General features: G+C 44.6%; 3 protein-coding genes across 3 annotated transcripts in view; 2 read left to right on the plus strand and 1 right to left on the minus strand.

Annotated features, from left to right (window-relative positions):
- Positions 1-8: 8 nt before the first annotated feature.
- On the plus strand, positions 9-10,645 carry ncbp1 (nuclear cap binding protein subunit 1). The gene is made up of 23 exons (XM_004073601.5): positions 9-144; positions 1,538-1,626; positions 1,713-1,813; positions 1,887-2,043; positions 2,128-2,235; positions 2,594-2,715; positions 2,807-2,876; positions 3,227-3,442; positions 3,521-3,618; positions 3,709-3,772; positions 3,846-3,956; positions 4,529-4,593; positions 4,673-4,735; positions 4,813-4,887; positions 7,117-7,220; positions 7,300-7,422; positions 8,104-8,206; positions 8,951-9,044; positions 9,116-9,219; positions 9,298-9,427; positions 9,498-9,638; positions 9,721-9,834; positions 10,189-10,645. The coding sequence occupies exons 1-23, from the start codon at positions 111-113 to the stop codon at positions 10,300-10,302; spliced, it is 2,400 nt and encodes a 799-aa protein (XP_004073649.1). The 5' UTR covers positions 9-110; the 3' UTR covers positions 10,303-10,645.
- Positions 10,628-27,049, minus strand: slc49a3 (solute carrier family 49 member 3). The gene is made up of 10 exons (XM_004073603.5): positions 26,891-27,049; positions 19,984-20,142; positions 19,695-19,911; positions 18,853-18,929; positions 17,455-17,592; positions 14,995-15,111; positions 14,768-14,920; positions 13,224-13,381; positions 12,210-12,313; positions 10,628-11,769 (listed from the first exon to the last, which is right to left on the minus strand). The coding sequence occupies exons 1-10, from the start codon at positions 27,047-27,049 to the stop codon at positions 11,615-11,617; spliced, it is 1,437 nt and encodes a 478-aa protein (XP_004073651.1). The 3' UTR covers positions 10,628-11,614.
- pcgf3 (polycomb group ring finger 3) overlaps positions 26,937-27,709 on the plus strand; it is a 61,361-nt gene continuing 60,588 nt past the window's right edge. The window contains exon 1 of the mRNA XM_078954418.1: positions 26,937-27,076. The gene's annotated coding sequence lies outside the window, so the exon portion shown is untranslated. The remainder of the gene's footprint in view (positions 27,077-27,709) is intronic.

Genomic DNA, 27,709 nt, shown 5'->3' on the forward strand with positions numbered 1-27,709 from the left:
CCGGACTCTGCCGTTCAAAATAAGCAAAGCTTTTCCCGGATCCACCGGTCTGTCCCGCGTTATTTTTTTTACACCGGGTGTCTGCACGCGTGCAGCTCAGGGGGGACAACATGTCCAGGAGGAGACACAGCGACGACAGTGACGGCAAGTCGCGCGCTGCATGTGCGATTCAAACGTTACGGCTAACGCGGCAGCTAGCTACAGCTACCTTGATTATCTGTATGTGCTATAACTTTAAAGGAATGCAACGATAGCAGGCGTTGCCCCAATATCAAGTATTTTTTTAAAGCTACTAAATAAATTAGGGGATTTTAAAAAATGATTTTTAAGAGATTAAGTTTTACCAGAAAAACCCGGTTCCGTTAGTTAGCTACTTTAGCTAACGCTAACGGCCAGATTTATGTTTTATAACGGTTTCTGGCACACAAAACACATTTAATGTTTGTAAAGACTGGCGTAAGTGTTGAAAGAGACACTTTTTCTGTGGGTTCATCATCATGCGCATGGAAACGTGATGTTACAGCCCTGTGGATTTTGTGATTTATAAAGGAACATTCACAACCAAAGTGTCTCACGGTTCCACACTAAAAAAATATCAGACCTAACAATATTTTTATATAATGTAGGATTAGTTTAGTATGTATTTGTCATTGTATGTATAAATGACTTCTATTGGCTTCCATTGAGTGTTTACCTTTCATTCAGAGATTTCAGTAAGGAGAGAATCAGCAAGGCAAGTTTATTTCTTAAGCACATTTTATGTACAAAGGCAATTCAAGGTCCTTTACATAAAACACTAAAAGAAAAATTTAACAGAAATATTAAAGGAGTTATCACCAAAATAAAAATTTAAAGAACTGAAGTAAATACCAACCTGCATTTAAATAAACTGAGTGTTTCAGCTGATCCAAGGCTTAATTCTGGTAGTCTGTTCCAGATCTACAGAGCATAGAAGCTGAATGCAGCTTCTTCGTGTTTGATTTCGACTCTAGGTACTGACGAAAGAGCAGATCCAGATTACCGGACAGGTCAGAACTGGACTGATGTGGTCTAATATTTGGCTCCTTTGAAGGACCCGAGCAGCAGAGTTCTGAATACGCTGCCGTATCGTCCAGCAAAAACACTGGAACAGTAGTCAAGTCGACTAAAGATCGACTTAACACATAAACAAGTTTGGCCAAGTCCTGCTTAGACATCAGATCTTTATTTTAACCAGATGAAATTATCTCAAAGCGATGTTAAAAAGATGGGTTTTGTGCTTCTTCTGAAAAATCTCTACGGTCTCTGAGGCTCTCCGGCAGGCTGACGTCCAACTGTTTGTCTTTAGCCCTAGACACAATATTCTCCATTTTTCTTCTGTTTACCTAAAGTATATAGGAGGAAACCTCCAGTAAAGTCAGATGGAGTATGTGTGACTGTCGAAACACTAGATTTTATGAGACGAATACACTATTTTCCCCCCAAAACGTAGATTTGTTTTTCTGTCTTCAGTGTCCTCTCAGGTCAGAGGTTTAAGTTCTGTCCTTTTCATTTTTAGGAGGTCAAGCCCACAAAAGGAGGAGAACATCAGAGCCTATTGAGATTGAAGACCGCCTGGAGTCGCTGATATGTCGCGTTGGAGAAAAAGTACGATGGCCGTTTTGTCATAAAGCCATATATTTACTATTTAAATAATTTGCAATAACTAAAGTCCGTCTTTGATCTTTTAAAAGAGTACATCGTCCCTCGAGAGCAACCTGGAGGGGCTCGCAGGGGTTTTGGAGGCGGACCTTCCAAACTACAAAAACAAAATCCTGCGTATTTTATGTGCAGTGTAAGTTGTCCGCAGTTCTCCTCATTCTCAAGCGTAACAAACGGTCCGTTTTCACAAACGCGTCTTTCGACAGAGCCCGCCTCCTGCCGGAGAAGCTGACAGTCTACACGACGTTAGTCGGCCTCCTGAACGCCAGGAACTACAACTTTGGGGGAGAGTTTGTGGAGGCCATGATCCGGCAGCTGAAGGAGACGCTGAAAAACAACTTCTACAACGAAGCCGTTTACTTGGTCTGTTGATGTTCAATGTCTAAACTCGCAGCTGCTGCAGCGCCTTTTGCTCTCGGCATCGTTTAAGTTCTCTGCTCTCTTCAGGTGCGCTTTCTGTCAGACTTGGTCAACTGTCACGTGATCGCTGCCCCTTCCATGGTAGCCATGTTTGAAAACTTCATCAGTGTTACTCAGGAAGAAGATGTGCCACAGGTTTGTTTCTGCACGGCCTCACCTGGAATATTTGTTTGCATCAGAAGTTTCAGTTTATGAACATCCCGTTCTTTTTTTACTTAATGTCACATTTAAGGCGCCTCCTTTTGTTTTACTGCAACGTCTGAGTTTCCCCATTTCAAATTCAGCAAACTCCTTTATTTTTGTATCATCTGATGTTCTCAATGACGACTCAAAATTCCATGACTTGGTTTTGGGAGAACTGCAGTCCAATCAAAAATAAAAATGATTGTTTTCTGTGTAAAAATAGTTTTAGATTTATACAAAAACGATTTTTCAGCTTCTCAATTTGACTTGAAGATGAAGATCAGTAAGCGTGAGACCCTTTTGGCTCCAGGTTCGGTTGGACTGGTTCGTGTACGTGGTTCTGTCCTGCCTGCCGTGGGTCGGCAAGGAACTTTATGAGAAGAAGGACGTGGAGATGGACCGACTCCTGAGCCAGATCGAAGGCTACCTCAAGTGAGACGCGGCCTCTTTTCTGGAGCATCTTTTGCTTTCCATTGAAGCTGTTGTTGGACTGACTCCAGCGCTCTGCTGTGTTCCTGGACAGGAGGAGGGTGAAGACTCACGTCCCCATGCTGCAGGTGTGGACCGCTGAGAAACCACATCCACAGGAAGAGGTGAGCCTTTTGGACAAGCAGGTTTTGAAACGCAAGTCTAAAAAGATGCATTAGAAGGATCGAAGGGGGAAAAAAATCCAGATTGCTTTGAAGAATTTTAAAGAGAAACGACTCCTGTGAGGAGAAACGCTGGAACGTCGGCATAGGAAAACTAGAAGAGGAGAATGGGCCACACTGCCCCCCCCCCCCAGTGAAATTGTTGGGTCTGCTGATAACACATGCAAGGAAAAAAAGGATCAAACTAAATGTCATAATTCATAAAAGAAGTATTTAACATTTCAAGTCACTAAAAGGAGGGTGAAAATCAGCCAAATGAGTTTGAATTCGTCCCTTTTGCTTCCATCTTTCAGTACCTGGACTGCCTTTGGGCTCAGATCCAGAAACTGAAGAAAGACCGCTGGCAGGAGCGCCACATCCTCCGACCGTACATCGCCTTCGACAGCGTCCTGTGCGAGGCCCTGCAGCACAACCTGCCCCCCTTCACTCCGCCGGGACACATGCCTGACGCCCAGTACCCCATGCCCCGCGTCATCTTCCGGATGTTCGATTACACCGACGCCCCGGAGGTCAGTCGCCCGGACCGACCGCTCACAAAAAAACAGCCGCTGCGGTTCTGACCCGGTGTTTGTGTTCGCCTCCTGCAGGGACCCGTCATGCCCGGCAGCCATTCTGTGGAGAGATTTGTTATTGAAGAAAACCTCCACTGCATCATCAAAACTCACTGGAGGGAAAGGAAAACATGGTGATCAGGCGCCGTCACCTGTGAAGAAACGACGCCGGCTCACACTGAGAGTCTCTTTTTCATATTTCTCTGTATTTTTTTGTCCCCCAGTGCTGCTCAGTTACTCAGCTATCCAGGAAAGAATAAAATCCCGCTCAACTATCACATCGTAGAGGTAACTTCCCTTCTTTTAGCCTCCTGTAGCGCGAAGCGTAACTGCTGCGTCATGCGGTTTCTCTGCATTTCAGGTGATCTTTGGCGAGCTCTTCCAGCTGCCCTCCCCGCCGCACATCGACGTCATGTACACCTCTCTGCTCATCGAGCTCTGCAAATTACAGCCGGGGTCGCTACCGCAAGTCGTATCCTGATGCTTCCGCTGTCAAAACCAGTTGGAAGGTCAGACAATCGGGTCGATGAGACACGAAGCAAATGTCCCCAAATGTTCGTCCAGCGCTTAAAGCGTTGTTCAGACTCTTCTTTTTCTGTTTGCTGCATTTAAAAACTGGTTTTGATCGTGGTTCGATAGCATGAACCAGATTCTGCAGCAGCTCAGGTCATCAGGCTACACATCCTGGAAAGTTTGCTATAAAAAAAAAAGATCTAAAACTCAAAAAGGACTCAAGATGTAAACCCAAGATATGGTGGAGATTTAAAACTCCTTTGGGGAATTAAAAACAAAGTAAACCATTCAGAAAACAGAAGAGCAGAGCCGGCTGGTTCCATTAAACAAATCTTGGGTTTATTTTTAAAAAGTCATTTTGTTAAAACAGAATCATCAGATGTGAATACATTTATAACATATATTTTTAAAAAGCAAAAAAAAGGGGGGGGGGGGGGGGGATAAATTTGGATTTTATTGGATCATTTTAGCCGTTTTGTTTCTGAAGTTTTCTTGAACCAAACTAGCTGATGTTCCTTGACTGACCTGAAGTTGGCGCAAGCCACAGAAATGCTTTACATGAGGCTGGACACCATGAACACCAGCTGCATGGACAGGTTTGTTTCTGCACAGACAGGATGCATTCTGGGTGTTGAAGTCTTTTCGGTGAAACATTTTTTTCTCTTCTCTTAACAGATTTATCAACTGGTTTGCTCATCACTTGAGTAACTTTCAGTTCCGGTGGAGTTGGGACGACTGGTGCGTAACTCCTGTCGTTCTGTGGCTGAAACCTTTTTTTTTTTCCGCTTTTGTGACACTTTTTCCTCCGTGTGAAGGGCCGACTGCTTGACTGTGGACCTGGACAAACCCAAGCCCAAGTTTGTCAAAGAGGTTCTGGAGAAGTCGATGAGGTACAGATGCTGTTCTCTAACACTTTCATGCATGTTCACTTCAACAAGAATTCACTCAAAGGACAAATTCAAGTGTAGTAGTATGGCCTGAAGCTGCTACGCCCGCCGCCGCCCTTCCACCCCCCTTCACTGGCCACACCACGTCACTTAGAAACCTCACTAGTTCTTCCCATTCTGCCTCTGCCAGCCTGGTCAGGACCGCACAGGACATAAATGGAAAAAAAAAAACCCACTTCTTCTCAAAATGGCGGTTTTATGTTGGTTTTATCTCCATAGCAACCATTTTATTTCTGGGTCTCCTGTGGGTCACGTACAGGTCTGTAATTTTTAAAAGAATCTGCAAAAGTAAACCTTTGGATTTACTTGGCAACATAGGTGTTTTGGTAACCATGGTAACATATTTACTATTCTTATATCACATGCTAAATCATTTCATTCAGCTTGAGCCAACGGTTCGTGTGTTAAATGTTCACAATGCTACGGCAAAAAATGTGCGAGACATAGGGCAACGCCACTTTTGCGAGCTCGCCACGCTAACATTGTTCAACAACTACAATCTTTAAAACCAACCTTTTCCCAAAAACTTCCCAATTGCTCAAAGTTGTTTGAGGTTAGACTGCTCCTAGACTGGGGGGGTGACGATAATCGCATCACCGCACGTTTTTTTTTTTAAGTTCTGCATATGGTGCATGATTGGAAGTATAATAAACACATTCATCTTTGCTGAGAATTTACTTTTTCTGCTAGTCCTGTGTTCAGACTACAAAGGTTTTTGGGGGGAACCTTTTATTACTGTTCTCCTTCACTCCCTCTACGCTGCACACGCTCCCTCTTCTTACTTACTCACAGACACACAGTTTCAGAAACACACACACATCCTCATTGATTCTACAACTGAAGTTTCCGTCTCGCGAGGAAATACGACACATTTACTGTGTTCTAATTATTCATTTCCATTACAAGCTGCGTGCGTTCTTCAGTGCGCGACACGGCCGCCCGCCGGAGGATTTTGTGTTGGTGGTGGTGGTGGGGGGGTATTACTGTTCTCCTTCACTCTGTAACACCAAACATGAACGCACACTGTTTTCCATGAATATCACTACATGTTTTGTTTGGGAACTATTTTGTGCAGCGCAAAGTTACGTGTCTAAAAACAAAGGCGGAGCCTCCTGCCCCGCGTTCTTCATGGGTGTCGGGCTTCATGGCTACCGGAAAGGTGACAAAGTGTCTGCAGTCTGTTTATTACTGGGCAATATATAATATTCTGAGAAGATGTCTGTACCAGAGAGCACAGGTGAAGGCTCACCTGCAGCTCCAGAGCGTTCTGCTGCAGACTCCGCGCCCCCTGCTGGTTCATCACAGCGGTGATCAAAAATCCCACACCGTCACAACTCTTTCCTAAACTGCCCTCAGTTTCACCCTAGACTACCTGCAGACAGTCTCTACACCAGGGGTGGGCAAACTACGGCCCGCTGGCTGGATCCGGCCCGCTAAACAATATCAGAGACCCATGTTTTTTATTTTTATCTGGCCACGCGGTCAAGACGTGACATTTTTTTCCCCCCTTCTGCAGTCTGTGCTCCAACCTGAAACCCTCTAAAATCTGTCAAACAGAACAGAAGACAATCTTCCCTTTCTATGTCACAGGTCATCTTTCCCGGTTTAGCTCATTATTTCTGAGCGATCATGCTGCTTTTTTCAAACTGTGCACCCTGTTCTGTGTCCTGATTGGCTGGAGACCCTGTCAATCAATCTCCTCCATGTCTCCTGTACAGAAACGTGGAGCTCTTCAGATCAGAAATCTGTGATCGATCAGATCTTTGTTTTCATTCTAAAATCCTGGAACTAATTTCTAGGAAGGTTTGAGAATTTAAATGAGAGAAAAGGTGAAAATGTTCATGTCTGTGTGAGAAAAGTGTATTTAGGCAGTTTTACTGCCATAAACGTCTGTAATCATCCTCCATGGATTTCACTGATCACGGTTATTTTTAGAACATAACTCCTGCAATAAACAAGGGACTCTGTACTGGTGAAAAGGTAATGCAGAAATATGTTAAGCTGCAGCAGAAGACATAGAAATGAGCTTTTTCATTATTGCTGGATGAGAAACAGACGTGCCGGACACAGCTGCTGGAGTCTTCAGAGGATTCCTGCAGTCATCTGAAGAAGGAAGTTGCTTTGTGTGTCACAGATCTGACTCTCCTGATCTTTCTGCGTCTTTGCTGGCAGGCTTTCCTACCATCAGAGGATTGTGGACATCGTTCCTGCCACCTTCTCCGCCCTCATTCCCGCCGATCCCATCTTTACCTTTAAATACGAAGACGAGACCGCCTGTAAGACGACCCGACGTGCTGTCTGACCCCGTTATGAGAGCGAGGACTCCCCATGAAGTAAAATGTACTGTTTTTACAGCTTCGTTACCGGGTTACCCCACCTCAGTCACCGTTTCAAACGCCATCAAGAACCGAGCGTCCAACGAGGAAATCCTGGCCATCCTCAAAGAGGTCCCCAACCCCAACCAGGAGGACGATGACGGTACCGGGCAGATTCTTTACACACTTTCAGCCTCTGTCTGTGAGGAAACCAGTGACTGGATCTGGGAACTGAACATAGTCAGTCTCCATCTTTGATGCAATAGCCAGACGTCGTAAGGAAGCAGCGATGGGTCTGAGTGGAACATAAAGTCTGCACTTTGTCAGTCCAGGAGTCCAGTATCTGATCTCCAAACGTTTGTTCTGCAGCAGCGCAGAAACATGTAAAGCCAAGTAAATTCGAGATGACCCTTTTTTAATTTTTCTAATTTTGCTGCCGTCATTTGCTGCTAACTAAACTGAACAAACGTCACGTTTACTTTGAAAGCCTAGAAGAAAATTGCTCTTAAAGTTGCTTTGTGGTCAGTTGGAGAAGCTTGAGGCTCTGCGGTCACAGCTGGTGGATGATCTCCATCATCGACCCAAAGCAATCTATCTTAGTGAGAAATACTGAAGAAAAAAAACCTCCACAACTCAAAGGTTTTTGGAACTTTTTCATTAAGTCTTACGGTCTGGACTCGGCGTCCGGGTTTAGTTGTCATGGTAACCTGAAATCATCTCAAAGGTTTTCAAACATCCTTTTAGCTGGACTAGACACTTTCACATCCCTCCCTTTTAAAAAGAAACAACTTAAACTTAGCCTCCTCCTCCTCCTCTTCCTCCTCTGACTGCTTTTCTTCCTCAGATGAAGGCGAGGCCTTCAACCCCCTGAAGATCGACGTGTTCTTGCAGACGCTGCTCCACCTGGCGGCCAAATCCTTCAGCCACTCCTTTAGCGCCCTCGGAAAGTACGTGCAGAAATGTTCCGGCGCGTTCGCCGCAGCCGGTTCCTTGTGTTCCATGTGTTCCCAGTGGTCTTTGAATGCTAATTGTGCCGTTTTCAGTCAAAACCAGAAAACCGGTTTGGTTTTTTAAGCACAGAGTTTCTGCAGAGCAGCAAGAGTTCATTAGAAATTCACCTCTGAGTTGTGGGCGGGACTGTTGGCGAAAAGAGCGAGCCCGCCCCCTCTTCCCCTTCCCGTTGCTGAGGGCTTGCAGCTGGAAGCAGGAGGCGTATTTTCTACGTAACAAATACGACCTTTTTCAAATTACAACTTTTTATTTGGATAAAGAAATACTCAGAAAGGCAATTTGAAGCTGAATTGCCTTCAGACACGTTCTTCATCATCAGAAAAAGAAGAACTTGTTAAACACCAGAAAGCATTTTCATCTGAGTGGGTCTGTAGATCAAAACCGATGGGCGTGTGAGGTCACGTGAGGTCAGGAGATTCGTTTTCTTATTGGATCTATTCAGGGCAAGGGTTCAAAAACTTTATTTTTGAAACCTTGCCCTGATGTCTTCTGCACGGTTTCCCTAAAGATGTGGACGTTAGCGGACCCAGTCACCCTCCTGCGACTGTAAACCCGCCTACAGAAGCTAAGTGTGGTTCTGAACGCCTCCTGGGCGTCGGTTTGCGTTAGAGCAGTTTGTTGCTAACATGTTGGGTGGTGTGTGGAATCTCCTGAAGCTCACCTGCATGTCACGCCTGCAGGTTCCACGAGATCCTGAAAACGCTGACGGAGAGCGACGAGGGGAAGCTGCACATCCTCAAAGTGGTGTACGACGTGTGGCGGAACCACCCGCAGGTACGGCAGCGGCGGCGGCCAAGGCCGGCGTTACGGCGGAGCCGGTGTAAGTGTGACTGCTCTCGTGGCAGATGATCGCCGTGCTGGTGGACAAGATGGTCCGGACGCAGATCGTGGACTGCGCGGCGGTGGCCAACTGGCTGTTCTCTCAGGACATGGCTCACGAGTTCACCAGGTGAGGAACGCCGGCCGAGCCGAGACGCTCTCTCCTCCTGCTGGGATAAGCTGCACGCCTCCTCTGATCTCGTTTAAGGCTCTTCATCTGGGAGATCCTGCACTCCACCATCCGGAAAATGAACAAACACGTGCAGAAGATCCAGAAGGAGCTGGAGGAGGCCAAGGAGAAGCTGGAGAAGCAGCAGAACAAGAGGGTGACCTCACAGGTAAGAGCCGAGCTCCCGCCGAGGCGCCGCCGTCTGTTCCAGCGCGTCCACATTCTCTCGTTGCTTCCAGAGGGACAGCGGCGACGACGAGGACATGGAGAAGAACAGCGAGGACGAGGAGGGTCAGCTGGAGGAGCAGATCGAGCGGCTGCAGGAGAAGGTGGAGTCGGCTCAGAGCGAGCAGAAGAACCTCTTCCTCGTCATCTTCCAGGTGAAGCGGCGTTCGGGCTGAGGCGGCGGGAAACTGCAGCTTCTGGAGGCGCTAAAAAGATCTTTGTGTGTCTCCGCCTCAGCGTTTCATCATGCTGCTGACGGAGCACCTGGTCCGCTGCGAGACGGGCAGCGTGGACATCAGCACGCCGTGGTACAAGAACTGCATCGAGCGGCTGCAGCAGGTCTTCCTCATGGTGAGTGTGTTCGGTGGAGGTGAAGTTTCCTCCTCTGGTGGATGAGGAGCAGCATTAAGCTGCTGAGGAGGCGTCAGAGCTCAGCTTTGACGCTCGCTGGCGCTGATGAAAGTAACCTCTCAAAAAGAGAATCATGATGCTGCGAGCTTCTCTAAAGATGTGAAAGATCCGTATCACCAGAAACCTAAAAAGTCTCCAGATAAACCTAGAATGCAGACGAATGCTTAGAAGGGAAAGCGCCGTAGCTGCAGGTTGTGAGGAAAAGGCTTGTAGGTCAGAAGGAAAGGTGACAGAAGGACGTTCATGGAGCTTGGTAGATCTGTTGGTGAGCCTCTGACGTTCTCCCTCCCTCAGCACCACGTGACCATCCAGCAGTACATGGGAACCCTGGAGAACCTGCTGTTCACCGCCGAGCTGGACCACCACATCCTGGCCGTGTACCAGCAGTTCTGCGCCCTGCAGCTCTGAGAGCAGAAGTCCCCCTTAAGGAAATACCAGCTCAAGAATCTTGCATCAAGAATCTCCTCTTTGGTTTTTGTTTGTTCGGCGCCACAGGCGAGAGCGAGGCCGAGTTTGGAGCCAGTTAGTTTCCTGTAGCGTTCATCTTTTTGGTTTTAGAGTTTTTCGTCCGGCTCGTCGTCGTGGCTCATTTCTTAAAACTGCTCAGTCTGGATGTCCGCGGGAGAGGACCCTGCAGGTCCAACCCAGTTTTTATATTTGCTTTATGCGGATTCAAGATCTCTCCGGTCTGTTTTATGTTGTTTTTGTTTTTCTTCAGTGAAATTAAACAATGTTTCTCTGTTTTAACAAACTTTTCTCTCCTGGATTTATTTCAAAATCATTTGCTTCATTACAGTTTAAAAGTCTCACGTTGAGGTAAATGTGTTCTGGCACGCCGCTGCTTAAGAACCGAATCACACATCCAGTTCAAAAACTAAAGGCTATTCTGAGAAATCAGTTCAATTCCAGTTTTACTAAAACGACCGACTGTGTCAGGGAACTGGACTGAGTGACTCCTCCCACCTGGCGTTCCAACAGGAAGTACCTGGTCCCAAAAAAAAACAATCCCATTTATGGTTGTATCTGAATTCCCACCCTAACTACTAAAAAACTCTAAAGTGCAGCACTATGGATTTTAAAAGCAGTTTGGACACAATGCTCACTACTTAAACGGCATTTCACAAAGTTAAAATCTAATTGATGAGCGTTTAACGATTATTTATAAATCTGTCTTCTGAAGACAGAAATGTTGATGCTTTATTAAAAAATACATTTTTTTTGGCAAAAATTGTTCCAACACAATGCATTGTGGTCTATATTCACCGATCTGGTGAGCATCGATGCACGCTGGTTTTTCACAGAGACTTCTGGGAAATTTCTAAGGCACTTGATTTTGGAATTCTAGGTTCTACAGCACTAGAAAATAGAGAATGTACTATAGAGTGCACTATGTAGGGTTTATGGTGGGAATTTGGACATTTGACTCAAACCCACAACCGCTAACCTATAAGCTCAGACAGGAAGTAGTACCTTTGTTTTTGGTAAGAAGTGCTCCAGAGTTCTGAAAAAAAAAAAAATTCAGTACCGATTTAAAGTCTGCCATGACTGTTTTTTAGTCCATCTCTGAACTTTTTCAGCTTAATAACTTTGTTTCCTGAAGCCAAAGTTTCAGATGGTGTCGTTTTTAGAGCCACCTATTATTTCCTAACCCTTCATCAGAGACCCCCACTTCATAGAAACCACATCAGGAATCCTAAAAGTTCCAAAGTGTAACCCGTGTTCATGTCCCCGTGCTCGGCGCGGCCGTGGAGTTGCCTCTCTTGGGCCGGTAGCTGGCTTCCTGCTCTGCCTCCAGGCGTCGGTAACGGCTGTGGAAGAAGACGATGAAGATGCAGGAGAAGAAGCTGCACAGACCCGCCATCACCATCAGAGGAACTGCAGAGGGAAACAGAAGGAAACCGTCTCACATCCAACCTTTGACCCTTTGAAATCTGGGAGACGGACGCGTTCAGACTGCAGCTGTCGTCTCCTCAGCCTCCTCAGCTCATGAGACCGTGACAGGACTCTCATTTCCCCTTAAACTTATTCTAGTTTTAGCCATAACGGTCTCAGATTTAGGATTCTAACAGGTTGATTTGACCCTTGTGCTATCCTAGGCATTTTAACATTGGGAGTTGGGTCATCTAGACCCACTAGACAGTGCTCTGAACCTTTTTTCTTCAATGATTTGTGATCTTCACTGGTGTCCATGGATTACATGAAATCTTTCCACCTTTATCCACTTTTGACATGGTAGGGAGAACACGTCAAAGTAAGGGGGGGGGGGTCATCTAAGATAGCACAAGGGTTAAGGTGACGGGTCTGGAGTAACCCACCTCTCCAGCTGAACGCTGCATCCCCGCAGGTCGACTGAGGCGAGTCGGCGAGTCGTGTGGTTAAAGCCTGAAGGACGATGATGTAAAGAACCGACTGAACCTGCCTGCAACAAAAAAAAATCCCTTTAGGATGAAGTTTCTCCAGATTTGACTTTCAGGTTTCTGCTCCTCAGGCCAGAAGTCGTGCTGCTGTGGTGGCACAGACATCTGACGCTTAGAAAACCTGCTTCTCCTCAGTTCCAGGTTTTCTATTCCTTCTGATGATGGTAGCCACAATTGGCCCGTTTTGACCCGCCCTCACAGGCTGAGTGCCGGCACACCCCTCCCCCCTGCCCCTGCCACCGTGGTCAGAACTGCATGAGCTAAATTCACTTAAAATACAACACTTTTTTCAAAATGGGGGCTTTTTTGTTGGTTTATTTCCATAGCAACCATTTCCAACTTCGGTCTCTGGGGGAGGAAGGATATGTGAGTTTTAGAAGAATCAGCTGAAGTACATTTTTGGATTTCCTTAGCAACAGAGTTTTTTCTTTTTCTTTTTTTGTTAAACCACGCCCACATTCCTAATATGTTCATATCGTATATTTGTCATTGTTTAGACCAGCTCAGGCCAACGATTTATGCATTAAATTTTCCCAATATTTCAGTAAAAAAAAGTGCGATAAACGGATGAGCGCCACGTTTAGAATCCACAAACTCTAAAACCATCCTTGTTTTTCCAAAGAGTGAGGAGGAGATGCATGCAAATTTGAAGAAAGGTACTAAAGGGGATTATTTTGGTGGTCTATTCCCGAGGTCAAAGGTCAACAATTCAAAAAACAAACTGCTAAATTTGCCACACAATGGCTGCCAAGCCATGGGTCCTGTGGTCATCCCATAACCATTTTTAAGACTTCGTTTGTGTGTTTTGGCGGATTTTGCAAAATGCTTTGAGCCCCATCAGAAGGGATTTTGGCCCCGATCTGTGCGGACGTTACATTTCCTGAACAGAAAAAGCCGTGAGGAAGGAAGTACCCCGACACGAAGACGAGTCCAGCCGACGTGGCCTCCCCCACCGGGTAGGAGCACTCCACCGACAGCTCCATGGCCACCGGGTAAATGGAGAAGCCGAAGAGGCCAAAGAGCGAGCAGACGGCGGCGACGGCGAACTTCTGCCGCGGCATCAGAGACACCTGAGAGGACAAACGGACGGGAGGAAAAAAACAGGATTTCTGTCATCAGTATAATAATTAAGACGACTGTAAGATGCAGTACAATGAAGGTAAACGTATAGAATTTAGTCACTGAGAGAGGATACAATTATTTTTTTACAAACACTCCATTTCATATGTGCATAATTTAATGTTAAAGATATCGGAGGAATCTCTGTGCGCAGGGGACCAAACAGTTTTACGTTATAGAGGGACACGCCGCTCAAGTTCTGCTGTTTCTGCGCAACAGTTCTCCAGCGCGTCCTTGCCAGTGATGGGAATCTAACTTAAAAAAAAAAGGCAGTAATTGTAGTTACAAGTTACATTGCCCAAAAAGTAACTGAGTTAATTAGCCAGTTACTGCATCTTTACAGTCATTAGTTACAGCCATAAATGTGTCATTCAGAATGATCGGACTGCAACAATTAAAATGTAAACACCAAATCATATTCATTTCACGTGAAGACTAAAGCAAACTTTGCACAAACATGAGGTTTCTAATAACACCATATATTCAAAGTTTGATGCTTTTAGCTGCATGTTTAATTTGTGTTCTCACCACCTCGGCTAGAGAGAAGGAAAACAAAACCTTTGAGGTTCCAGACAGACGTGGGTGATGTCTTTGTCGGAACACGGCCTGATTAAACATTGATTTATTCATTATGTTCTATTAAAGTAAAATAGTGTTGATTTTTCCAAAAATGCTGAACAAACTGGTGAAAAAGGCCCAACAGAGGATGTTGGTCCTGGATCCGGAGCGCCTGCAGCTGATTGAACCGTACTAAGTAACTATAACGGCGTTGTAACGGAGATGAAAGTCAGTAGTTTGATTACTCTGATACTCTTAATGCAGTAATACTTTAACGCCGTTACTTCCAACACTGAAGTTTTCTCAGAAACTTTCCCAGACTGCAAAAAATTGCGACACTGATCCACGTCTTTTCATTTTTTATGACAGTTAAATTATTTTTTTTAGCCAGTAAATATAGGATTTAAAGTCCCTGTATTCTGTTTTTTTACATCTAATTTTAGTTTTAAAAGTTCCCCATTGAAATATTTGATTCCTCTAACAGGAACAACTCCTCAGATTTAAATGAAACTTTAAAAACAGATTTATTGTCTTTGTTTTCGTTGGTTTTATTTGGTGATCATTTTAAAAATCATGTCAAATTTCTCCCTAAATGTTCAAACCAAAGAAAAACTTTTTAAAATTCTTATTTTTTTCTACACTTTTCGTAAAGTTTTCAACCGGCAGCTTGAAGCAAAGCGGTTTCACGGTTCGGTTTGATCCAGATTTCTCCGCGTCGGTTTGGTTCTGACAGGAAGTGGATTGAGGACGTCTGCAGGCGTTTCTCGCCGCGTTCTCACCACAGAGAAGGCGACGCACGCCAGCGCCGTCAGGCCCATGTTGATCTTGGTGGCCTCGATGAACTTCTTCGTCTTGTCGACGTAGAGGCCCAGAGCTCCGGCGCCCACGATGCCGAACACGATGAAGAGCGCCCCGCACAGCCCCGCAAAGTCCTGCGAAGGGACAGAGGTTCCGTTCAGTGGCATTCTAGCCTCCCCAAGTCCGGTTCGGTTCTGGCCCAGCTCACGTTGGTGTATCCCTGCACGCACAGGACCTGCTCCAGCAGCGTGGAGAAGCAGGTGAAGACGGCGATGCCGGAGCCGAAGCACAGCAGCAGGACCAGGTAGGCTTTGTTCTTCAGTAACTGCAGACACAGACGGTTGGAGTGAAGCAACAGCAGCAACCAGACAACCGGATGATCATCAAACCTCAACAAGCCACAGGCGGCGGCGTCTTCAAGACGGAAGAATTCCCAGAGTTTAGTCTGAAAAAAGACCTCAGAACAGCCGCAAGAGAGGAGCTGCAAAGAGGAGTCACTCCCGAAGGTCTGCAGAGCAGGAAGGTCAGACGAGGCCTTCAGCTGGACCTCTGGTTCCTCTGCTGCTTTACACAGATGCATCAGACTGAGGACTCGGGTTCTGATGAGGGTTCCAGGTGGTTCTGGTCGAGTAGTTTGGCTTCATGCCTTACAGAGTTAAGAGACTTGAAACCAGATATAGAAACTATAGAACAACTTTAAATCTGTTAAGCCTGCACCTTAGAAAACGATGTGTGAGACTGGACTATGCAAGTCAAGTTAGTTCAAGTCTGAACGTTAAAATCTGAGTTTCAAGTCTCCAGGCCAAAAACTTAACTGTGTTTTCAAGTCTCTGAGTTAACGCTCAAGTTACGCTTTAAGTCTCTAACCTAGAGTCCAAGTCCGGTTTCAAATCTCTAACCTAGAGTCCAAGTCAGGTTTCAAGTCTCTAACCTAGAGTCCAAGTCCGGTTTCAAATCTCTAACCTAGAGTCCAAGTCAGGTTTCAAGTCTCTAACCTATAGTCCAAGTCAGGTTTCAAGTCTCTAACCTAGAGTCCAAGTCAGGTTTCAAGTCTCTAACCTATAGTCCAAGTCAGGTTTCAAGTCTCTAACCTAGAGTCCAAGTCAGGTTTCAAGTCTCTAACCTAGAGTCCAAGTTAGGTTTCAAGTCTCTAACCTAGAGTCCAAGTCAGGTTTCAAGTCACCAACCTAGAGTCCAAGTCAGGTTTCAAGTCTCTAACCTAGAGTCCAAGTCAGGTTTCAAATCTCTAACCTAGAGTCCAAGTCAGGTTTCAAGTCTCTAACCTAGAGTCCAAGTTAGGTTTCAAGTCTCTAACCTAGAGTCCAAGTCAGGTTTCAAGTCACCAACCTAGAGTCCAAGTCAGGTTTCAAGTCTCTAACCTAGAGTCCAAGTCCGGTTTCAAATCTCTAACCTAGAGTCCAAGTCCGGTTTCAAATCTCTAACCTAGAGTCCAAGTCAGGTTTCAAGTCTCTAACCTAGAGTCCAAGTCAGGTTTCAAGTCTCTAACCTATAGTCCAAGTCAGGTTTCAAGTCTCTAACCTAGAGTCCAAGTCAGGTTTCAAGTCTCTAACCTAGAGTCCAAGTTAGGTTTCAAGTCTCTAACCTAGAGTCCAAGTCAGGTTTCAAGTCACCAACCTAGAGTCCAAGTCAGGTTTCAAGTCTCTAACCTAGAGTCCAAGTCCGGTTTCAAATCTCTAACCTAGAGTCCAAGTCCGGTTTCAAATCTCTAACCTAGAGTCCAAGTCAGGTTTCAAGTCTCTAACCTATAGTCCAAGTCAGGTTTCAAGTCTCTAACCTAGAGTCCAAGTCAGGTTTCAAGTCTCTAACCTAGAGTCCAAGTTAGGTTTCAAGTCTCTAACCTAGAGTCCAAGTCAGGTTTCAAGTCACCAACCTAGAGTCCAAGTCAGGTTTCAAGTCTCTAACCTAGAGTCCAAGTCAGGTTTCAAGTCTCTAGCCTCGAGTCCAAGTCAGGTTTCAAGTCTCTAGCCTCGAGTCCAAGTCAGGTTTCAAGTCTCTAGCCTTGAGTCCAAGTGAAGTTTTGAGTGTCTTATCTCAATTTCAGATTATATTTCATATTTTCTTTGTGACCTGTTTAAGTCCTGGTTCAAAACTGGTTTTTGTGTCAGAACTCGTCTGGTTTCTCTCAGGTTCTGGTCCTCCACAGACATGGAGCCAAGTCGGTGCTCCATCACAACCTCAGCAAAAACGTAGGAATACGCCGGGGGACAAACAGCAGAACCAAGTCAGGGTTTAGTTTGATTGGCCGGTCCACTGAAGACCGCGGTTCAGGACTTTGTCTTCCCTTCAGCCCAAGTTTGTTTGATTTGAAGTTCTGCTTGGACTCTTCTAGTTTGGTCTGTCCTGCAGAGAAACGGTGCCAGCTGAGACCCAGTTTTAGGAGCCAGGATCTGGAGCTTTGGTGGGAGAAATCTTTGTTTTAAACTAGTCCAGAAAAGGGATAAAGTTTCTAAGTCATTTGCTACTGAAAATGTAAAAATCCGGTTAAAAACAAGAATTTAGCTCCTGCCATAGATGACCCCTAGAGGAATAGATCACTTCCTGTTGGATTTTCCGACTAAATCATCCTCAGATGTGAAAACACAATAAATGTTTTCAACCATAAACACACGAACAGACAAATTCCTTCCTCCTTTGGGTGCCGTCTCACCAGCTTTAATCCCTGGACAAACGGTTCTGATCCGGACGACTCGGCGCTGGCTGATGGTGGAGTCGGGGGTTGGCTGGTCCGGATTCCCAGTGTTGCTAGGAAACAGATGATGCACGTCGGGGCTCCGTAGGCAAGCATCTGCGTGAGGAGCACAGGTTAAAAGCCGCTTATCTGATCTTCACACAGAATATTTCAAATTCCTCCTTAATCCAACACACTTGATCTAATCCCACCAGATTAAACACATTTCCTGAAAGTTCTTCTGATAAACCAACTTCTTACCAAACTTGGTCAGTTTTATGTAAAAAGAACAAAAATTGTAACTGAAGAGAAGTTGAACTTTTATCAATAATTATGAATGAACATTAGGAATGACAAGGAATTCTATTAAAAAGTAGTAAACTCTTTTCTTTGAAAAAAAAAAAAATCAATAAAATAAAGCAATATAGAATATTGCTCCTCTTCCGCTCAGACACTGTGAGCCCTTTGAGTCTTTAAGGCCCTGTTGCTACGTACATTAAGCGCCTATTTACACGGATGAAAATTGGTCATACGTGAATAAATATACGAAGAAAAAGGGAGAAAAGTTGTGGTTTTTTACGTGAAATTTTCCCAAAAGTATCACGAATGAACCACAATAAAACCACGGAAGAAGTACGAATAAACTACGAAAAAATTAACGTAAGAGCCAAATGTGGCTCAAAATTGTTCTGAATGTGATTTGGGATTTTTGCGAGATGCACACAAATTTGTGTGCATCTCGCAAAAATCACGCACAATTGCGTAAGATTCATGTAACAAATGCGTATACGTACAATGCGCGTAAACTGCGTAATTCTTAGCCGCCCAGTTAAAAACCGAATTCACTCAAAGACCCCTCAACCAAAACCCTCAACTGACATCTGTGCTCATGGACGAACGTTAAGAATCACACATGGATCACGAAAGGCCGCGATTACATACGTGGAAAATGTATGTATGTGTGACACGGCCTTTAGTCAAAGACGCTTTTTTCATCTCCTGTCCAACAGTTTAGCGTGTCAGACTGAACATCTGCAGCTCTTTTAGAGACTTTTACTTTGAAATGATTGACTTTGAAGCCAAAACTTTTATTTTGATAGGTCTGGGAGACTCCTGTCCCTTTTAACGGACTTTAATCTGACAAAATAGGTCTTATTTTTAACATTCTTACTATGGGAGACAATGAAGCCGTAGAAGTGGGAGGAGCTTCTATCGGGTCAAGGGTTCCTGCTGCTTTCGTGATTCATTTTAAAATCCCAAATATCCCAAAACGTGTCTTTACTTCACAGGTAAAATAGTGCATAACAAAGGCTCCAATCTCCGTTTTTTCCCTATAAAATGCATATTTTACAAACTCCCACGATTTTTGAAACTCACCAGAACTGGAATTTCTGCAGAGGACTTGGCGATCAGAGGCGAGATGACGTTGGCGAGGAGGATGCCCAGAGGGTTGGCTGAGGAGGAGGAGGGGGGGGAGCAGAAGTTCAGCTATAGAGGGAAGTCCTCGCGCCCACTTCCTGTTTGCTCCATCTAAAGCAACACTTTGAATGTCTGAGCTCCACCTTCGACGCTCTGAGGACACTTTAGCGCAAAAGGGACGAATGTCAAGCTTGACATTCCTTTCTCTTCACGAGTGACGGGCAAAGAGACACTTCCTGTTTCAGTCGGTCAGGAGGGAAAACGACGTAAGACCGGTAAAACGGGAGTTCCTCTGGAACGTGAGCTCTCCCAGGTTCTGAGGAAAGCGTCAGATTCTAATCCAGATTACTGCTCACATAAAAAAGCAACTGTGAATGAATCAAATCCATGAATCAATTTTTCCTATAAAAACGTTTTATTTTTATTTTCCTAAACAAATAATTACTTTCCAAAAGTATTTTACTATAGTTTATATGATTTTAATAGCTCAGCATATAGAAATATAAAAATAATTACATTTGGACTTGATTTGAAGCAAACTGTGAAGTGAGATCAGATCTTCCCATGAAGCCCCGCCCTCTCCGCGTCTCACTGACTCCACCCCTGTTCCCACTCGTTTATTTTCCCGGTCTTTGTTGGAGTCCAAACCTCAAACCTTTATTTAAAAGCAAACCGACTGCAGGCCTCAAAGATGCTCAATTAGTCTTTAGTGTTTCCGCTTTAGAAACGCATTTGAAAAAGAGAACAATTATCATTTCAGCGTAGAATTGTTATCAACTCTTAATATGAAGGGCGCTTACACATGGAGGCGATCATGTTGGCCGTGGCCCGCTGGTGGTCGGGAAACCACAGAGCAGCCACCTTGGTGGGGGTGAAGATGATGAGCGGCTGAGCCAGGGCGCAGAGCGTCTGACCCAGCATCACCACCAAGAACCGCATGTCATCGGAGACCGCGTGGGGCTGTCCGACAAGGCGCAGCATCGCTCCCAGCATGTTCAGCCAGGATCCCAGGATGAGCTGCGGAGGCAGGAAAACCGAGACGTCACAGACATCCGCCCTGTCCAACGACAGGAAGAGAATTCCGCTCACCGTGATCCGTAAGCCCAGGGTGTCCAACATCCAGGTGGTCCCAAAACTGAGCGGAATGGCCACCACCATGTAGACCAACGACAGCCAATTGATGGCGTCCAGACTGACCTTCAGATACTGGGCAGACTGATCTGCTACAGGCGCAAAGGTGAGCCATATCTGGAAGGGTGAAAAGGACGTGCTTAGGAGGAGAACCAAAGCCTCTGACTGGTTCCGGTCTGAAAGAACCGCAGGTCTCTGGACCTTTGGGGACATGGAGTTCTCCACATACGCAGACCACAAGGAATACACAAAGTATTACTAGAAAACATTACTGTAGCATCGAAACAAAGTTTGCCCGGCGGGTCATGGGGATGATGCGGCCGGATCGCTAGTTGGCATCGTTTATGGTCGGAACCACGACAGCATCTGAATAATCGTCAAACCTCCGACTTCTGTACTTGATTAATGAAAACATTCTTGGCAAATGCTTTCGCTTTCGTCCGTCTTGCGCCGGTCCAAGAATTTCACCTCTAGCATCACAATACGAATGCCCCCGGCCGTCCCTCTTAATCAAGGCCCCAGTTCAGAAGACCCACAAAATAGAACCGGAGTCCTATTCCATCATTCTTAACTGTGGTATTCAGGCGACCAGAACTGCTTCGATCGATTCTAATCGCCTCGGACCCCGCACGACACTCAGCTAAGAGCATCGAGGGGGCGCCGAGAGGCAGGGGCTGGGACAGGCGGTAGCTCGCCTTTCAGCGGACCGCCAGCTCGATCCCGAGATCCAACTACGAGCTTTTTGACTGCAGCAACTTTAAGATACGCTATTGGAGCTGGAATTACCACTGGCCCCAGACTTGCCCTCCAATGGATCCTCGTTAAAGGATTTAAAGTGTAATCATTCCAATTACAGCCAAAGAGTCCTGAATTGTTATTTTTGTCACTACCTCCCCGAGACAGGAGTGGGTAATTTGCCTGCTACCTTCCTTGGATGTGGTAGCCGTTTCTCAGGCCCCCTCTCCGGAATCGAACCCTGATTCCCTGTTACCCCTTGCCACCATGCTAGACACAGAAAGTACCATCGACGGTTTATAGGGCGGGTATGTTCTTGGGACGGTTAGAAGAAGATGGAAAGAAGGCAAGACCTCACTGGACTGAGTTCAGGTCAGAGGTCACGATCCGACAGTCAGAAAGAGACTTTGGGACACACTGGATCCGTTCAAGGAAAGACACAGCAGAGGAACATCTGGACGATCCACTAAACTTCTGGACTGATGTTCTGATGTCACACCAGAGGAACTTTCTGGAAAGAGAACGTCCACAAACATCCGGACTCAATTGAACTCGACCAGAAAAACAGTCAGACATGGTGGGGGTGGTATGATTGTGTGGGCATGCTTAGGGTTCTTTACAAACCTCCACACCTGATCACTGAAACCTAACACAAATCAAAATACTGAAAACCAGGAAGAGGTCACATGTTTCTAGTCTATATGATCCACCGGGGTTCTGAAGAAATTATCATTTTGTTTGTTTGTGAGGTTTTGTCAGCTGCAAATCAAAAGAGGAGGAACAATTTCCACTCAGTTTTACACAGCGGCAGCACAAAAGGAACAAAAAAAACCCCAAAGCTGCAGTTTTCGTTTCCTCTCTTCAGGTTTCAAGAACATCATAACAGGAGTTCAGAGTCCAGGTCACCAGAGAAACGGGACTCAAAGTGGACTCTCGGTTTGTTAAATACCTCAAGAATGCAGCATGTCCACGTCAACACAGCACCAGGCAGGAACAACCTGGAACACTGAGTGTCTGCAGTCATTTGGGAATTTATTCTGATTCAAACTTCCTTCTTTAACGTCACAAAGACACTTCTTTGGTGGGAGGGGGGTGTTGTTGCGCAACCACCCGCCATGATCCTCGTGTGACCTGGTGTGGTTAGAACAAACCTTTTACACGTCTTTATGGTCTTTAAATGAAGTGAAATGAATGAGCTCAGCGTCCAGAAGTGTTAAGGCCGTTTCCAGACATTTTTTTTGAGACTGTGGGAAGAACGCGCAGCACCTAGAGCTGTAACTCTTCGCTCTAACGCCTGAACACCAGAAGTCACATTTTAAGACAAACTAATGAAAAAGCTTAGATTGCTGCAGAGAACTGTATCAAATATTTTACATAAAGTCCCACTCTGATCATCTCGTGATCCATTTTCAAAGCGTTCCAAGTGGTCTTTGCAATATGATGATGCCGTATTCTAGGACATAGTTTCTGCAGAGCGACAGGAGTTCACGAGAAGGAGCTGAATTTCCAGGAGAACATGCAGGGTTGATGTTACATTAAAATGAATGAAATAAAATGAATGAAAATGAAACTTAAAGTCTCATAAGTGGCAAAAACAATTAAATAAAGAAATGATCAGAGTTGAGCATAAATAAACTGAAAACAGCACAATAACAAAACAGATGTTTGTGAAAAATGCCAGAGCCGGGTATCGAACCAGCGAGCTTCTGCACCAAGGATTCCCCATTTATTTCAATGGAGGCAGAAATCCTGGAAATCCTGGAATATCTTGAAAAGTTCAAGGATTTGAAGGACCAAAAGTCGCAGCTGGAAAAAACTGAACGAGCTGAACGTTTTAGTAGTTGAATGGATAAAGTAGATGAGAAAATGTAGAAGAAGTTAAGAGACAAAAAATGGAGGAAGATACTAGAATAAAGAAAGAGAAACAGGAAAACAATGGAGTGAATACTATATACTAAATTCTATATACTAATACTATATACTAAACAATGGATTGAATACAACCCATTAGAAATTCACTTCGGAGTTGCTGGCATTTATCAATCTAGTCCCCCTCCCCCTTCCCGTTGCTGAGAGCTCTCTGTTTACATGCTCTTCCGCTAGCTTACAGACCCTCGCTTCCCCAACCTAACATGAAGAAAAAAAACTCAAAAACGTCACTTTTAGCCTAACATGTCCTCCATCATGAGGAAAAACGACACAGGAACAGGTTGCAAACATCATTTTCACTAAAATCAACATTTCACAACAATTACCTAAGAGAAAAACACCTTTATAGAATATTTACAAGCATGATGACAGGTTAACAAAAGCATGGAAGTACATTTATCACATTTTATTATGTTTTTTTTATTTGAGTTAATATTTTATCAAAATACAGATATAATAACATAAAACTGTGTTTTTCTGTCAATATTTTTCAACAAAACAGAAATGAATCTGAGGAGGAACCAAAGCTGCACCGACACTTAGGAGAACAACGGACGGCTTCATTTCAGCTAAATTAGAGGAACAATGGCCGTGTGTTCCCATCACGCTGCAGCAAACGCCATTTTTCACACACGTTTTTGTCCCCTAACGGGTCAGAGAACCAGGTTTTCAGCGCCACGTCGTGTCAGGCGTTCAAATGCGGTTTCCCCTCTGCTTTGGTCAAACCTCCACAGCTTTTGCAGCTGATTTTAGCTTTGAAACCAGACTCCCAGTTCCCTTTCTGAACAGACGAGCGGCCATCACCAACTTTTAGCTTTCATACTCGTTCATCCATCTTCTAAACCCGTTTTGTGCCTGGCGGGGTCACGGGGTCACGGGGCTGCCGGAGCCCAACACGGCCACTCCAGTAGCTTTCATGCTAAATATACAAAGTTGTTTGGAAATACCAAATAAAAGTGCAATATTCTTAGTATTATTAATATAATATGTATTTTATTATTATATAATGAGCTCAGCTTTTGTGTGAAGGTTTGTTTCAGTACAAATTACCTCTTACTCCGGTTCTTACGAGTGTTGAAGGCCAAGTATAAACATAATCCATGCCGGATTTTCTGAATCCTCTTGGAAAAATCCAAGGGTTGGATTATCTTGAACAAGTTTTGGTCAGTTCTGTCTCCCAGGCGTCCTGCACACTTATTGGAACCGTTTTCTGGTTGAGTTTCTGTCCAAATTGTTTAAAAAAACAAACAAATATGAGTCCTGCTGGGTTCTGTTTTTGGGTCATCTTCACCCCTGGAGGGTCATAGAGAGGAGCAGCCGCATCTCAAAGTCCCACTCCGATTGTTTTTGGATGTATTTTCAAGACACTCTTTTAACTATGACTATGCTATTTTTAGCCAAAAACTGAAAAACCTGTGTCGTTTTCTAGGACTTAGTTTCTGCAGTTCATTCGTTTCCACTCATTTTTCCCATGATCCTTTTGTTAACCCTCTCCTGCTAGCTTACAGCCCCTCACTCCCCCAACCTAACATTACCATTCCATCCGTCCAGTCTGGATCCATATTCCAGCTCAGACGAGGAAAACAAAGACGTTCATGGATCTGTTTGTCTGCGGGGGAGGGCATCAGAATGGAGCGGAGCAGGAAGCTGGAGACCCCCCAACTGCAGTTTGTACTTAACAGCTACAAGCTTTTTTAAACTGCATTTTTTCATCTGCTCCTGATTCACAACGATTTGAATAAAGAAATATTCCTCCATCAGGAAAGAAATGCCACCAGAACGTGTTCAAAAACACCATTTTTATCCGAGTGTGTCTTTAAGGGGAGCGCCGGTGTGTCTGACAGCCACCTCAAGGTACGTCATGAAAATGGAAGATACCATTATGGCACGCGAGGTAAAGGGTATCGTGAAGTGTTCATAAGGTTAATGGAAGCTACACGCACTTATGGTTCACAGGTGATGATGTCGTACGTGTCTAGTCGCTGGTAAAGTGCGAGATCTGCATCCACCACGACCTGTGGCCCGCAGCACGCCCGTAGGTAAAAAAACGTGCATGAACATTTTCCTTCTACGGGTTCATCAAGGCGTCTACAGCCTTCAGATTTCCTGCGAAATCTCACCTGCAAACAAAAACAACACAAAGATGATTCACTACGATTCATAAATGTGTGTGTTTTTTTTTTTACTTTGTAGGTTTATCAATTAGTAACAACAAGCTCCCACAGTTCAGTGAGATCTTAAACCGCAGTTGCTATTTGTTCATGCATCACATGTTGTATCGTCATGGCAACATAGATCGCTGATATCTCAAATTGCGAGTTTTCCTCATATGGTGCAGCCCTAACCCTGATGTAAATAACCATCATAAATGTTAGCATTTACGTCATTTTTCTGTTGTTTTAAGGTAGAAACACTCTGATTTTGTTCCAAATGTGTTCTGTTCGGGATGCCGTTAGGGTGAAACCAAATGTTTACAAGAGGAAAGAATGAAATAGATGTAAACCTGACAGACGAATAGAATTCCCTCCCTCTCTAAATGTTACTTAAGGCTCTTCAAGGTTATGAGTAAATTCTCCTTTCTCTGTGGAATTGAGTTCTATGTTTATTCTGAACTTTCCACACAAACAAACTGCTTCCATCTTTTTTTCTTTTAAATATTCTGAACCACGACTGAGCAGCTTTGGAGGACTTTTGCAAAAGTTTTATTTGAGCCATGAGCAACATAACATAAGCAACCCCCCCCCCCCCACACACACACACACACACACAATCACACCAACACCACCATCCCGCCCTCGTTGGTTTCCATAAATCCTGACACCCCCCCCCACACACACACACACACACACAATCACACCAACACCACCATCCCGCCCTCGTTGGTTTCCATAAATCCTGACCCCCCCCCCCCGAGGGCTGGGAAATGTCCCACAGGATTGATTCCTAACTGCCTCATCAGCTGTTATTTGCCCCATCGTGAAAGCCGCCCCTCCAGCTGAGAACCTTCTGTCCGAGAACACCAGCCCGTCCGTAGACAAGAGAAGCTGGGAATCCATGAGGGAGGGGGCACACTTGCCTCCAGGCACGCTGCTGCACAACGACACCCCCCCCCCCCCCCCCCCCCATGCAGACGTTTGTGGCTTCATTGATCGACGTACGGTTCAAAGGTTGAACATCTAAAACATTTTACCGACCGTGGTGCACATTTGAACGACACGACTTCACTGTACTTGTGCACCAGAGCCACAACTAGATAGTTGTGATATTTTACGGTTCGGGTGCACTTCACTAAAGGCTGCTTTTAAATTTAGAAGAAGGTTTGCAGCTCAGATGTTCCCGGCAAGCATTGGAGTAACAAGACGGTGACACAGAGAAACCCTGCAGCCTACTTTCTGTCAGCCTACATCATGACACATTCTTCAGAGTTCTATACATTTATTTTTTACTTCACTTTGATTTTTTTTCTGCACATTTGGATTTTTCCTCTTCTTTCCACCTTGATGCCTGATGTCAGAACAACATCTACCATCACATTCCAGTCGATCACGATCGACGTAATGAGCACCGCTAATTTAAATCAACTAACAACTACAAGGAGCTGCTTTTCCAAAAGAAAAACCTGGGTTGAACGCCGTACTAGTGAAATAAAAATGAGTGAAAAATCCGAGTGCCGGGTATAGAACCAGCAAGCTTCTGCACCAAGGATTCCCCATGTATTTCAATGGAGGCAGAAATCCTGGAAATCCTTGAATATCTAGAAAAATTCAAGAATTTGAAGGACCAAAAGTAACAGCTGGAAAAAGCTGAACATTTGAATAGTTGAACGGATAAAATATCCGAAAAATTGTAGAAGAAATTCAGCTGCAAAGATAGCGGAAGATATTGTAATAAAGAGAAACAGGAAAACAATGGAGCATTCAACCAAATAAACAATATATTCTCCAATACTCACTCTTTAGTAAAAGTGTAGGAAAATATGTAAAAATATCTAAAGAAACCCGAAAATTAAATTAGTACGACATTGATATAAAAAATAAATTTAAACAAACTTTTTTTCCTCCACTCACAGTTTTGACACAATTGCATTTCCATACAAATCCCTTAATTTGTAGGAACCTCCAGAGTAAAAGCATTTTAAAGAACTCCAAACGGAAACAAGAATTAAACATTTCAGTCAACCATAAAGTTCCTGAGAACTCACCGTCGCGTTGGAGCAGTTCAACAGACACAGCACCAGCAGCACCAGCCACCTCCGCTTGTACACTTTGAACGACAGCAGTTTCCGCAGCTCCGACTGCGCTCCTCCGGAAACTCCCGAACACACCGTCGGAACCTCGGCGCGGTCCCCGCCGCCGTCCATGGCCCGACGGGTGTCAGCACCTGGCAGGTAGGCGCGTTAGCGTGTCCCCCTCATCCAGTTTAGAAGAAAAAACCGGTCCAACGTTTCAGAGTGAGGAAAGTTCTGTGTTCAGAGCGGCGGGAAACAACCGGCAGGAAAAACAACACCTCCAGAACAGGGAGAGCTGTCGTTGTACTGTTCAAAGATCCTCAAACAGGAAGAGGAATTACTCCGACACTAAAATAAAAAATACTCTCCTCCTTTGACTATAAATACCGGGATAATAGATACAAGAATCAATGAGAATTACCTCTGTCCTTTTTACAGTCTCTTAAGTTCAATAAATTATGTATTTATATGAAATAGAAAAAAATATTAACATTTTATTCAACAATTATCCACAGAAACTCTTTTTTGAATAAACTTGATTTAACTTTTCACATTTTTTTATGTTCTTTCTTTTTTAATCTAAGGGTATTAAATATCTTTCCATGCGATATCTCTTTCTATTATTTGACCTGTGTTATAGTTTTATGAAAATGTGTTGGTTTTGTTTTCATCTACATATTTTTTAATGACATTAGATTATGCGGTTAACTGGGAGGGCTGCACATACACTGACCAGTGAATTCATCACTTTAATAAGATTTAAAAAAAAACTTTATTGATCCAATTCAATTG

This window comes from Oryzias latipes, chromosome 10 (genome assembly GCF_053564925.1).
Source record: "Oryzias latipes strain Hd-rR chromosome 10, Olatipes_Hd-rR_3.1".
NCBI lineage: Eukaryota > Metazoa > Chordata > Actinopteri > Beloniformes > Adrianichthyidae > Oryzias > Oryzias latipes.

What these genes read in the sequence shown, in the direction of transcription:
- slc49a3 (XM_004073603.5), bottom strand. Translation starts at nt 27,049, where the DNA reads ATGGACGGCGGCGGGGACCGCGCCGAGGTTCCGACGGTGTGTTCGGGA. An exon ending in CAACATGATCGCCTCCATGT is followed by an intron (nt 18,930 to 19,694) that starts GTAAGCGCCCTT and finishes CCTCCTCCTCAG; the next exon opens with CCAACCCTCTGGGCATCCTC. An exon ending in TTGTCCAGGGATTAAAGCTG is followed by an intron (nt 15,112 to 17,454) that starts GTGAGACGGCAC and finishes CTGTGTCTGCAG; the next exon opens with TTACTGAAGAACAAAGCCTA.
- ncbp1 (XM_004073601.5), top strand. Translation starts at nt 111, where the DNA reads ATGTCCAGGAGGAGACACAGCGACGACAGTGACG. An exon ending in ACAACGAAGCCGTTTACTTG is followed by an intron (nt 2,044 to 2,127) that starts GTCTGTTGATGT and finishes TGCTCTCTTCAG; the next exon opens with GTGCGCTTTCTGTCAGACTT. An exon ending in CAACCAGGAGGACGATGACG is followed by an intron (nt 7,423 to 8,103) that starts GTACCGGGCAGA and finishes TTTCTTCCTCAG; the next exon opens with ATGAAGGCGAGGCCTTCAAC.